The sequence below is a fragment of the Girardinichthys multiradiatus genome, chromosome 12 (assembly GCF_021462225.1).
Source record: "Girardinichthys multiradiatus isolate DD_20200921_A chromosome 12, DD_fGirMul_XY1, whole genome shotgun sequence".
Lineage (NCBI taxonomy): Eukaryota > Metazoa > Chordata > Actinopteri > Cyprinodontiformes > Goodeidae > Girardinichthys > Girardinichthys multiradiatus.
In genome coordinates, this window is record NC_061805.1 from 19,845,500 (window position 1) to 19,859,183 (window position 13,684).

At 37.7% G+C, this 13,684-nt stretch overlaps 1 protein-coding gene across 1 annotated transcript; it reads left to right on the forward strand.

Moving 5' to 3' along the window:
* Positions 1-11,029: 11,029 nt before the first annotated feature.
* Positions 11,030-13,588, forward strand: LOC124878190 (granzyme A-like). The gene is made up of 5 exons (XM_047382024.1): positions 11,030-11,132; positions 11,223-11,364; positions 12,405-12,549; positions 12,838-13,113; positions 13,200-13,588. Exons 1-5 carry the CDS (start codon positions 11,072-11,074, stop codon positions 13,359-13,361), a joined length of 786 nt encoding a protein of 261 aa, XP_047237980.1. The 5' UTR covers positions 11,030-11,071; the 3' UTR covers positions 13,362-13,588.
* The last annotated feature ends 96 nt before the right edge of the window (positions 13,589-13,684 follow it).

The window sequence follows — 13,684 nt, forward strand, 5'->3', positions numbered from 1 at the left end:
GTCAGGTCTCTGTGTAGGCCAATCAAGCTCATCCACACCAAACTCTCTTACCCATATCTCTATGGAACTTGCTGTGTTCATTGGTGCACAGTCATGTTGGAAGAGAAAGTTGGTAGCATGGAATTCTCCATAGTCTCTTGCTATGCTGATGGATTTAGAGTTCCTTTCACTGTAACTAAGGGGGTCAAGCCTAGGTCCTGAAAAACAACCCCACAGCATAATCCCCCTTCCACCAAACTTTACACAATACAGTTAGACAAGTACCGTTCTCCTGACAACTGCCAAACTCATCCATCAGATTGCCAGATGGAGAAGTGCGATTTGTCACTCCAGAGAACGCGCCACCACTGCTCTAGTGGCCAGTGGTGGCGTGCTTTACACCTTTGCATTGCACTTGGTGACATATGCAGCTGCTCGGCCATGGAACCCATTTCATGAAGTTCTCGACACACTGTTCTTGAGCTAAGTTGAAGGCCGGATGAAGTTTGGAGCTCTGTAGCAGTTGATTCTGCAGAAAGTCAGTGACCTCTGCGCACTATGCGTGCCAGCATCAACTGCCCCCGCTCCGTCAGTTTACATGGTCTACCACTTTGTGGCTGAGTTGCTGTTGCTTACACTTTCTTATAATACCACTGACAGTTGATGGAGGAATATTTAGGCATGAGGAAATTTCACGACTGGACTTGTGGCATCCAATCCCAGTACCACGCTGGAATTCACTGAGCTCCTGAGAGCGACCCATTCCTTCAGGAATGTTTGTAGAAACAATTCACATGCTAAGGTGCTTCATTTTATACACCTGTGGCCATGGAAGTGATCGAAACACCTGATCCAATTATTTGGATAGGTGAGAAAATACGTTTGGCATTATATTGTTTTGGTTTTTCTGCTACATAGCTTGTGGAATACTTTAAACAGGACTTATTACAGCTTTCTTTCAGCAATCGCTTTTTTGCCACAACTAATAGTCGTCCTGTCAACAGATTATCCTGACTGAGCAGTGAATCTCTGCAGCTCCTCCAGATTTAACTTGGGTTTCCGGGATGCTTTTCTGAGTAATGCTGTCCTTGTCAGTTTAGGTCATTAAACCACTTCTTGGCTGGTTGGCAGTAGTGCCATACACTTTCCATTTTTAGAAAATAAACTGAACAGTACTATGTTAGGTGTTGAAAGCTAGGCACATTTTTGCATTACCTAATCCTGCTTTAAATGCCCCACAACAAAAAACATGTGTTATTTTTTGCTTGCTTTGTTTTCAGTTTATTCATGTTAGATCTGTAGTCACGAAAGACAAAGATGAGGAGCAGGCTGTAAATACCACCTTTGCTCCGGCAGTTTGTTTACATTAGCATGTGTTGGTAAAATGATAAAATAATAGCCTAGTCTTTAAACTTAAAAATACCACAGAAAAATTATCTCCCCGCTAAACAGCTGCAAAATGCTCATTTTGTCTCAGATAATCAAAATTACTGTAAACAAAGCTTAATATCAATCTGGGTTACCAGGACTGGCTGCTCAGTCAGCTCAGTCTTCCTGTAGTTGCTCATACATCCCACGCCCCATGTGTCTATACAACAGCATTACTAGCCTTCTAATCACTGCTGGTCTGTCTCTGAACAAAGTCTTGTTGGTATCCTGGCTATAGTTGTGACAATATTTGTTTAGTTTTGTTCAAAAGCAGCAAATTAAGGTCAAAATCGTATTCTTACTTCAAAAATACACAAAACACTGCAAGATGTGCCTAGAGGCTTAAGGCCGATAACATGAATAAAATACAAGGGGCACGAATACTTTTGAGAAGTACTATACCCTGGATGAAAGTGAATTTGTGTTCACAGGCATCTTTTCCCTTCCACAGCCACAGCTAATGAGATTCGCAAAATCTTCTCCATCATTTTGAAATTTCTCAATCTGACATTTCTGGTGCCTCTGTTTTGGTTTATTTATCATGTGCTGAAAAAAGGCAAGTGTCAGTTTTTCTGTCTATACATATCCATCTGAATACTCATGCACCAATAACAAACATTATTTCATCTCATCTTCAGATGAATCCACAAAGAAGGTCCAAGACAGATCATCAGTGGAGCCCTTAGCTCAAGACACGGTGGTTGAAAAACAGGAAAAACTCATATTTAGCCAACTGTGAAAAAAGTTTTTAATTTGAGGTTAAGATGTTATGGTGTTTGTATTTAAAGCTGTAAAAAAATCAAGATGTCAGTTTAGTGCTGCATTGCTCTTTACATTGTCTAGAGCAACATCAACGAAGTTCAGTTTTATTTTCAGTTTGGTTCAAACTCCTTACATAAACAGATATGCTGGATCATACATCAGAGGTTTACTTACATAAACCCTCTAAGCTCATAATCTCCTGTAGTAAATCAGCTTTCATCTCGCCATTGTTATAGAGCCCAAACTATATAATAGGAGCCCATTCTCTACCCATGTGCCTCTGTTCAAAAGGAGGCAGGCACTCAAATACCTCTTTTTCACCAACCACCAACGTGGTTCGGAGGCTGTTATGGTTCTAGACCATGACTTCAAACCAGCAATGCATGTTTCCACCAATGAAAAGAGGTTCCAGAGAGCAACTCTATTTCAACTTGGTGCCCACAGAATACTTGGTTTTTCTTTGAAAATTGCAACGTCACCCATTGGGCGGATCATATTCTAACAAATACAGTGGTGAAGATGAAGAACATACCGTATAAATATTAAATATATGTTAGCAAAATCACACTAAACACGCTTTGGATAACTACTCATTTCTGTTACCCTCACTGGTACTCAACATATGCAAATGAAAACATTAGGTATATCATTGTTCTTGCAAGGAAGTGCAGTCTCCTTTTCCGTGTTAACTGTAGTTTGCAGATGCTCTCTTTTGGCATTAAGGAAGGAAGCTCCGCTGTCTTGCCACAACGCTTTTCCCCCACATTGCATAATGCCCACTGTTGATGACTCATGCTTCGTTCCCAAAACTGGTGGAAACGAGTGTCGGTGCTCAACAAAACACCAGAGTTCGATGACACCTGAACCAAAACTGTTAAAGAACGAGAGTTCTTTCAGTGGAAAAATGCTAAAAGTCTCTACAAACAGTTGATCTTGTGAAAGAGAAGAGATTAGGCTGTTCTCTTGTATTGTAATAATATCAGATGGGAATGTTGTTAGAATGTACCACTGTCACTACTATATTTGCATTTTTTGCAAGAGATAAATTCAAATTTGCTAATGTATTTCAGTAAAACATTCTAAATGTGACATAATTTGCATGGATGGAGTTGAGGATGAAACTTTCACAGTTTATTTCATGATGGAGCAGAATTAGCAATATGATGTGCAACATACCGACAGTATCGTTATAGTATTGTGATCATATCACAGTGAATGTGCCGTTGAATAATGTTAAATGACTACAAAGTTGGTTTGTTTAGTGGCAATGACGTTACGTTTTTGTTAAATACTGTGTATTATTTCTGTTTTTTTTGTTTCACGGTAGAAAAGAATTAAAGCTGCATTAGGTAACTTTTGTAAAAAAACATTTTATTTTTACATATTTGTTAAAACTGTCACTATGTCCTGACAGTATATTATGAGACAGATAATATGTAAAACAATCAAGCTCCTCTGGCTCTTACAGTTTATCCACTTTGTTGCAGAGACAGTTAATGTTTGACATGTAGTCAGGTTGTTACTTTTGGCTACAAAATAAGCCTCTGTAGCATTTGTTAGCAGGAAACTAATGTCTGTATTTTAAATGTCAGTGATATGTGCGTTAGCAATAAAAGCCAATTGAAAATTTTAATTTTATGTTTTTGTTTGTGACTGTTTGCTTTTAGCGAAGTTGTTTGTTTCACACAAGGAATGTGATGACATGTCTGCATGTTTTATTTGCAGCCATTTTAAATGACACATCCTTTAGGTTTATGATTTGCGTTCTGGAACTGCATTCCATCAAAGAACAAAAAATAAAAACAATAATCGTTTCTAGTAGGCATTGTTGTGCATTTATCACAATAACTGTATATAATGTTCTATGTTTTATATGTCTGGCACTACTTTAATTGTTTTTACTGTTTTTGTTACACTTAAATGTTTTAGCCGATAGTGTGAACCAACTTTGCCCTATATAAAAAATAATTGGCCCCTAAACCTGATGAATGGTAAATTGACTGAACTTATATAGCGCTTTTCTAGTCATACAGACCACTCAAAGCACTTTTACACTAGAGCCACATTCACACACCAATTGGTAGGCAACTTGAGGTAATGCCTTGCCCAGGGGCACATTGACATGTGGCAGGAGGAAGCAGGAATTGAACCCACAACCTTCTGATTGCAAGACAACTACTCTTCCTACTGAGCCACAGTCACCTCAACTGGCTGCTCCACCCTTGGCTGCAGAAACTGCTTGCAATTGTTTGCCTTAACTGGGACTCAGTCTTTTACATCACTGTGGAGGAATTGTGACCAACTCCTCTTTGCACAGTGGGAGAATTTTCAGGCATTAGGAGCCAGTTTAAAGTCTCATCACAGAATCTCAATTGCACTTAAGTCCAGACTTTGACAAAGTCAAAAACTTTAGTTGTTCCTTCCTTTTTTTTTTACTACCCATCGCAGATTTAGATTTATTACTTTCAATCAACCAAAATGTTTGTGTCTAAAAAAATTTAAAAAATGGGACGAGCTTTTCTCAAAACAAAATAAAACAATGTAGACAAGAAATGGGAACAGAACATTCATATTCATAACAGTGCAGAAATAGATTTAAATGATTTTTATTCAACCAAAAAGTATAGTTCCTATAGGAAATGAAACCGGCCTTTCTTAAAAGATTATAAAAGCATGTAAGAGGTATATAAAATTTGAAAGAATTGATTAGCGTTTTTTATGTAGATGTCATTAAACAATGGCCTGTCCAAAGTCATGTCTTCCCTTCTCAAAAATGGATAAATCTGTATTGGTATTACTGAAATAAAATCCTTTTTACCAGCTGACCAGCTTTCTACGTTTTTACTCTAATATTTTTACAATTAATCATTGGTGATGAGCTCCAAGTCTATGTCATTGGAAGGCTTTCTTGCCATCGCCCTAATCTTTAGCCCCCTCCTTGCTATCACCCTAACTTTTAGCTGCCTCCACAGATCGATCACACTGAAAGTCAGGGCCCTGGCTGTGAGTGAAAAAAAAAAACCCCAGAAGAAATAGATAAGAGGCAAACCTTTTTTTCACACCATTGTATAATATGGAACACAAGTGATCATTCAAAACCTACATCCTACCAAAAAAATCTGACAACAGATTTAACTATTTAATGAGTTAGTTTTATGTTGAGATAACGCAAAATGGATCTTATCATTATCACTTTCTATTCGTTTTGTGATGGATTTTATGGTTTTTCTATACTCAGTGTTTGTCTGTTTGTTGTCTTTTTGTCTCGTTCAGACAAGCACACTACTTCAAGAGGTTAGATTTTACCCAGTAGGCCAGTGCAAAGTTCAATGGGAAAGAGGACCTAATCACAGGGGTGAGCAGGAACAGAATCCAGAAGCTGAAAATCAATCAACAGAAAGCCAAATACAGAAATTACCAATTAAAGACAACAAGGGCCACTAACATGACAAGGTAGGAAAACAACACCATGGATTTGATATGAACATGAAATCATCATTTAAACAGCATCAAATGAAGAAACAAACAAAGAGTAGGTTTGCTGACTATTGACTGTTGACAACCAGGTTAGAGGGAGGGAAGAAAGACTAGTTGAAACGAACCAAGGAAAAAAGTGGAACAAAACATTAAAAAGAAAATCCTTGACAGGGAAATTATACCTGAACCAGAAATCCATTGACTGCAAACCAATACTATCAGAGAAAAAAGAAATTGTTGGAAATCAATTTTTGTCAAACATAGCTCCTTGTACTTCTACAATCTACTCCAAAGAGTTTTCGCTTATTTCACAAAATGTAAACATAAAGTGTTGATCAAGGTTGCTGCATTAGTAGGATATCCATGATGTGGGTTCCACACACATCAATGTGGCTTGGTCATGAAGAATTTGAACATGGATGTGCTGGCCTCATGCCAGAGCTGAAACTAACAAGGCCCACCCTGAACTAGTAGTGCTTAATTATCTATTGCAAAGCAGCAGCTGCTATGAACAATGTGTCCTGCTGTGAGTGTGAGTCTAAGCTAAGCTGAAGGTCTTTGTTTTTTTGACTTCTGTGCAATTTGACTTCAAGACTTAAGTGCTCATCTCTGGCATGCACTGGAATCCCCACAGGAAAAGGACTCCCAGCTGGATTTTACTGACTTAGCTGTGCTGGTTGCTGGGAAACTGAAGGAATTTAAGAGTATTTTAGGCTGATGTTGAATACATTGTGTATCTTATCAGGTTGTGAAAAAATAACCACCTTGGTGTTATATTTAGCAACCAGGAGGCAGAAGACATTATGTGATTTTTTTTTAATATGGTTTGAGCACCTCATGCTGGTACATTGTGTGGCAATAGAATGAGACTTTGTTTCAAAAATCCTTTTTTCATTTACAATGCATACAAAACTTTTATCATTAGGGCAAAAAAGAATTCATTCAACAGGTACATCTAAAAAAGTTTGAATATCATGAAAAAGTAAATTTTTTTTTGTCAATCATTCCAGAAAGTGAAACTCATACTATATATTATATAGATTTATTACAGACGAAATGAAATGTTGCAAACCTTTATTTTGTTGGGACCCAGCCATGGAAACAACATTAAAAACTCCAGAACACTTTTCTGGAACTTTCAAAATAAATTGCATTTAACTGACTTCCAGCAACTGAGGAAAGGGGGGTAGCAGCAGACTTCCCATGATGCCTCTGTCTGAATAAGAGCACACCCTTTCCAACTAGCCGACCTCTTCCACTGTTCCTCTTTGCGGGACCGGGATCGGAGAGGCAGCACGCTGATGTCTCTTTGCTGGCAAAAAGACTCTTCAACTGGGTCCAAGAGTGTCATAAGATCACGCGATCATATGCACAAGTCAAGTACGAGTGAATAACTGTTGGTGTACCCAGTATTCATTCATAAAAAGGGAAAATTAAGGTATAAGCATTGCCTGACTTTCTCTCTGAGGCCTGAAGAAGCAAACGGTGTTCCAGAGAAGCCCTTGCAGAGACGCAGTCTCCCAGTCTGGAAGGAAGACAACAGAGACCGCATCACAGTGTTAACGTGCAGTGTGGTTGGCGGACACAACGAACAGTTCTTCATCCACAGCTGCGGAGGTTAACTGTAGCTAACCCCTTTTATTCACACTACGAGCCGCACCTTCAAACCCCTCCGCAGCTAAAGAGGTTAGTTGACTAACCATTGTTCACTGTGGATACATTCTTCAAACTTCATCGTCACCCGGACAACTCCTCAGCATGGTCAGAGGTTAGGTTTGGGCAGAGCAGAATAATATAGAAGTGATTTAGATTGAAATGATCTAAACGTTTTTCATTTTATGAAGTTTGGTTTTGTTTGTGTTGAACTCAGCTATCTTGGTGCTAGCAGAATATCTGCAGCCATGTTCAGTTTTGTGTTCTTTTTTTGTGTGTTTTTAAAGTTAAGACAAACTTTATTTAAAGGGTGATTTTAAACACAGAAAATCGGCCATAACGCACCGTCCGCGCTTATGCATTTTAACCCTTTAATTTACAGTATTTTAAAGGTATGTGTTGATTCTGGTGCTAAGTTATCAGCTTCTTTTGTTAGCTCAACTGCTAACCGGTAAGAACACGTGCTTGCTACTAAAGAGTATTTAATAGAAAGGTTGTTAGTTTTCAAGCTAGTGAATAATAGTTCCTAAACATAATTTTACTAAATCTGATAACTAAGTAAGCAACATTAAGCCCCATTTCTCCAGAAAGATTTGGATCTTTTCCAAAATACTCCCTTAATAATATTTCTTCAAATATTATTTTAATAAATAAAGGCAGCTAATTAGACACTGTTGAGAAATGGTCATCCAGAAGGTTGGTTTTATTCAGCAAATCATTCTTTAAAACATTATTTTATTAAAATGATATTTTATCTGATCTTGCATTGTGAATGGTTGTCTAAACATTTGCTGATTATTGCCTAATTTAGTTCCAAGACTAACTTAACTTCATTTCCAGATTCTTCAAGATAATCCTTGGTTCTCAAACATAAACATTGCATGGTAATGTTGGATCACTTTTGGTCATGATTTTCAATCATCTTTAATCAACTTGTTTATATCGTACATAGTCTATTAGTCTTCGTTATTCTTTAATTCTGCTTGGTAGTTTAGTTGGATTGTTTTAGCATAGTATAGTAAAGAGTTTGTTGATTGAAATATGTTTGACTTTGAGTTGACTTATTTTTGTTAATAAATTCTTGTATTTTAAGAAATTGCGTGAATTCAGTCCATGTGCGCAGAGTTAATGCTGTTCAATAATGTCAGAGCTCGTCTCACACCTTTCTATTTTGTCCTAATACCATCGCCTTACTGGGCTGGTATTCACAGGACAACCCTTAACAGACCGAAGTATTATTTGATAAAATATTAAATAATCTCAGATTCATAATCCCAACAATTTTAAAAGAAATGTCAGGCTTGTTAAAAGCATGTTTATTTCCATAAAATCAATCCTTGGTGGGGCTCTTTTTGCATGAATTACTGCAGTGTGACATAGTAGAGATCGGTGTGTGCTACTGCTGAGCTTTAATTGAAGCCCAGGATGCTTTGATAGAGCCCTTCAGGTCATCTGCATTGTTGGGTCCGTTGTCTCTTATCTTCCTCCAATACTCCATAGATTCTCTATAGGGTTCAGGTCAGGCGAGTTTCCTGGCCAATCAAACAAAGTAACTTCATGGTCATTGAAAAAGCTTTTGGTAGCTTTGGCAGTGTGGGCAGGTGCCAAGTCTAGTTGGAAAATTAAATCATGATCTCCACAGAGCTTGTCAGCAGAAGGACGCATGAAGTGCTTTAAAACGTCCTGGTACAACCCCTGGCAAAAATTATGGAATCACCAGTCTCTGAGGATGTTCCTTCAGTTGTTGAGTTTTGTAGGAAAAAAAAACAGATCACAGACATGACAAAAAACTAAAGGCATTTCAAATGGCAACTTTCTGGCTTTAAGAAATACTAAATGAAATCACAAAAAATAATTGTGGTAGCCAGTAAGTTACATTTTTAGAACAAGCACAGGGAATAAATTATGGAATCACTCAATTGAGAAAAAAAATATGGAATCATGAAAAACAAAATAACACTCCAACACATCACTAGTACTTTGTTGCACCATCTCTGGCCTTTATAACTGCTTGCAGTCTTTGAGGCATTGACTTAATGAGTGACAAACAGTACTCTTCACCAATCTGACTCCAGCTTTCTCTGATTGCTGTTGCCAGATCAGCTTTGCAGGTTGGAGCCTCGTCATGGACCATTTTCTTTTAACTTCCACCACAGACTTTCAATTGGATTGAGATCCAAACTATTTGCAGGCCATGACATTGACCTTATGTGTCTTTCTTCAAGGAATGTTTTCACAGTTTTTGCTCTATGGCAAGATGCATTATCATCTTAAAAATTGATGTCATCATCCCCAAACATCCTTTCGATGGATGGGATAAGAAAAGTGTCCAAAATGTCAATGTAAACCTGTGCATTTATTGAAGATGTAATGACAGCCATCTCCCCAGTGCTTTTACCTGACATGCAGCCCCATATCATCAATGACTGTGGAAATTTGCATGTTTTCTTCAGACAGTCGTCTGCATTAATCTCTTTGGAACGGCACCAAACAAAAGTTCCAGCATCATCACCTTGCCCAATGCAGATTCGAGATTCATCACTGAATATGACTTTCATCCAGTCATCCACAGTCCACGATTGCGTTTCCTCAGCCCAATGTAACCTTGTTTTTGTTTTTTTGTTTCGGTGTTAGTGATGGCTTCCTTTTAGCTTTTCTGTATGTAAATCCCATTTCCTTTAGGCGGTTTCTTACAGTTCGGTCACAGATGTTGACTCCAGTTTCCTCCCATTTGTTCCTCATTTGTTTTGTTGAACATTTTCTGTTTTCAAGGCATATTGCTTTAAGTTTTCTGTCTTGACGCTTTGATGTCTTCCTTGGTCTACCAGTATGCTTGCCTTTAACCACCTTCCCGTGTTGTTTGTACTTGGTCCAGGTTTTAGACACAGCTGACTGTGAACAACCAACATCTTGTGCAACACTGCGTGATGATTTACCCTCTTTAAGGAGTTTGATAATCCTCTCCTTTTTTTCAAGTGACATCTCTGGTGTTGGAGCCATGATTCATGTCAGTCCTCTTGTTGCAGCAGCTCTCCAAGGTGTGATCACTCCTTTTTACCTGGACACTAACGAGCAGATTTAATCTGATGCAGGTGTTATTGTTTGTAATCACAATTTGCAGGGTGATTCCATATTTATTTCCTCAAAATTGAGTGATTCCATAATTTATTTCCTGTGCTTGTTCTAAAAATGTAACTTACTGGCTACCACAATTATTTTTCGTGATTTCTTTTAGTATTTCTTAAAGCCAGAAAGTTGCCATTTGAAATGCCTTTAGTTTTTTGTCATGTCTGTGATATGTTTTTTTTTTTTTTTACAAAATTCAACAGCTGAAGGAACATCCTCAGAGACTGGTGATTCCATGATTTTTGTAGATGACTTTAGAAAACACGGTGAACCAACACCAGCAGATGGCAAGGCAGTCCAAATCATCACTTGCTGTAGAAACTGCACACAGGACTCCAAGCAACGGATTATGTGTCTCTCCACTCTTCCTCCAAATTCTTGGACCTTGATTTTACAAATAAAATACAAACTTTACTTTCATCTAAAAACACCTCCACCACAATGCTACTTTAATTCCAGTGAGAACTGATAAACCTAACCATGCCATTAGGGTGGATCAGATCTCATTTCCTGATTACAGGTATTTTGCTGTTTCATGCATTTCCTTGGTCAGACCACATCCTCTTATGAAGAACACATAAAGAGTAGTCGTGGCATTGTTGGGGACACATTCATCTCCAGAGCAATAGAGCATTGATAGACAGAAATGTTGTGTCTGAGGGGTTTTTCTTTCATTCTCGCTGCCTTTGTCCTTATCTTCAAATCCAGTGAGTAATATTTTCATAAGTACTGTCATTTTCTTATTTGCATTTGTGCTGTTATGTAAATAAATATATTTTCATATTTTGTTGTGATAGGTTGTGGTTCTGAGATTATTGATGGGAAAGAAGTGGTGCCCCATTCATTGCCTTTCATGGCTCTGCTGGAGTCAAAAAGTCCAGTCTGCGGAGGAATATTAATTGATCCAAAATGGGTTCTGACTGCTGCACACTGCAAAGAGTAGGGACAACAAAATGTTTCTTACTTCTTATGCATTGGATTTGCTTTTCAAGCAACATTAGAAGTAGAAATCACAATCTGCTGTTACATTGGCTGGTTCTGTGCAAATCTTGTTTTGCCTTGCTCTCCAAACCAAATTAAATCATGTTTAGGTCAGTAAAAGCAGACCATCGGTCTGCACCTATGAATGTTATGTACTGTGCAATTCCAGAACTAGCGTTTCAAACTGAGTAGATGGCTACAGAAGAGTGCTTTTCTGTTCTTTCAACCGCAGATTAAAAAGGTTAAAAAACAAAGGCTTTTATTGCAAACTGCATTATTAGGTTTTCTGACCAGATGACTGAGTAAGCAAGCCCTAGTGAGCTCATAAAATATCAAACTTTTGTAAAAGCAGTAGGTCAATGCCCTAAAGTATCTCTGTGCTTGCAGAATGTTAGACACAGTTTGTGTCTAACATTCATACGTTGGACATCGATTTATGAGCACAAGTCAGAGTCTGCAAAGGAAGGAAAAGGTCATTATCAGGTACAAATGTTACTCACTTCAAGAAACCTCAAAAACCACAAGACTTTTTAAATTGTTCACGCTGTGTTAAACATTTGCGTTTGAACTTTAAGTTTCATTTTCCAATTGAGCAACACGTTTTGAGAATAGATTTGTAACAATAGGTGAAAACAGGAAACACTTCAGTTTAGCACAATATGAACTATATGCTGATTAAATTAACTTGTTCTTTTAGTATGTTGTAAAAACAGAAAACGGCAGACTTTTCTGTGTGGTGAAATGATGCAGAATTCATGAACAGAAAAAAAAACAAAGTCAACCATGATTAGGTGCAAGGGAAGCCAAAAAATTCAAAAGATAATCTGCGATTCATAAATCTTGGTATATAAGAGTATACACTTATTCTGAAAGGGGGTTAAAGTAGATTAATTTAACTACATTTACATAGTAAAGCATCACAGTCTCATTATTGTGCAAGCTCTAATCTGTCAGGTATTCGGTCAGTCTAACAGTATAATGTGTTGCTGTTCTCGCAGCATTAAGACCGTGTTGCTGGGGGTGCACTCAATCAAGGAAAAGAAGAAAGAACAACCGTACAGACAGGTCCTTAAAGTGGGGAGAAGTGTTCCTCATCCTTGCTATGATTCCAAAGAAAAAAGCAATGACCTCATGTTGCTCAAGGTAAGTTTCCTTTGCAAAATGAGTGAGCTAATGTTCAATGTAAAATAAAACTATTAATTTTAAATATTTAAGATTGTGATATTCAATTTCCCTTTAACTTCACAATTAATTTGACTTTCATTTGATTGTTCTTTTGTTAAGTTCTTGTAACAAAAAAATTATCTTAATGATTTCCCATTTTCTTTTATTCAATGTTTTAAGACATACAGAGGTCCTTTTTACCATATTTTCATAAAAGAATTTTTAGGTCTGTATCTATACTGAAATTATTACTTTTTTGTTTTTTAGCTGAAAAAGGCAGTGAAGCAAACCAAATGGGTGAGCAGTCTCAAGCTAAATAAAGTTGTCCAAGAGCCAAATGCCGGTTCAACCTGTATGGTGGCTGGATGGGGAAAAACCAGCACAAATGCAAAGGTCATGTCAGATGTTTTGATGTCGGTCAATGTGACTGTGATCAACAGAATGAAGTGCAACTCTAAGGATTACTACAACCTTGATCCTTATATAACTAAGAACATGATATGTGCTGGGTCGGAAGGCAAAAACAATGCTGACACTTGTCAGGTAAGTGGGGCAAACAGTCATTTACACAAATGTAAAATGTGGCCGTTACCATTAAAACGCTGATTACAGATTTCTCCTCTCTGCAGGGAGATTCAGGAGGGCCAATATTGTGCAAAGGAGCTCTAGTTGGAGTTACGTCTTTTGGACGTGATTGTGGGAACAAAGCCAAACCTGGAGTGTATGCTTTCCTTACAGAAAAGTATCTTAACTGGATCAAGAAGACAATGAAGACATCTGAAAATGAGTGAACCTCAGTTCTGAATTGTGCTGTTTTACTCTTTCAACCGCTTTTTTTGATATCCCGCTTTAATTCAAGCTGCATGATGTTACTAAAAGATGTATGTGCATACAACAATAAACAAAACAAAAAAACGAAACCTTTAACTTGTTACAGGAAGCCTTGAAAACTGTTTCTGAAAACTACTTTAAAGGATAAAAGGTGGCCCTGCACTGTCAGATTGGCCAATGCCAATTACCTCTGAGTGTGTGTTTTCCTTTTAGGTCACTAGATGGTGATCTCTACTGCAGCTAGTGCTCTACTGTATCTGTAATGAAAACGTATAAAGATTTG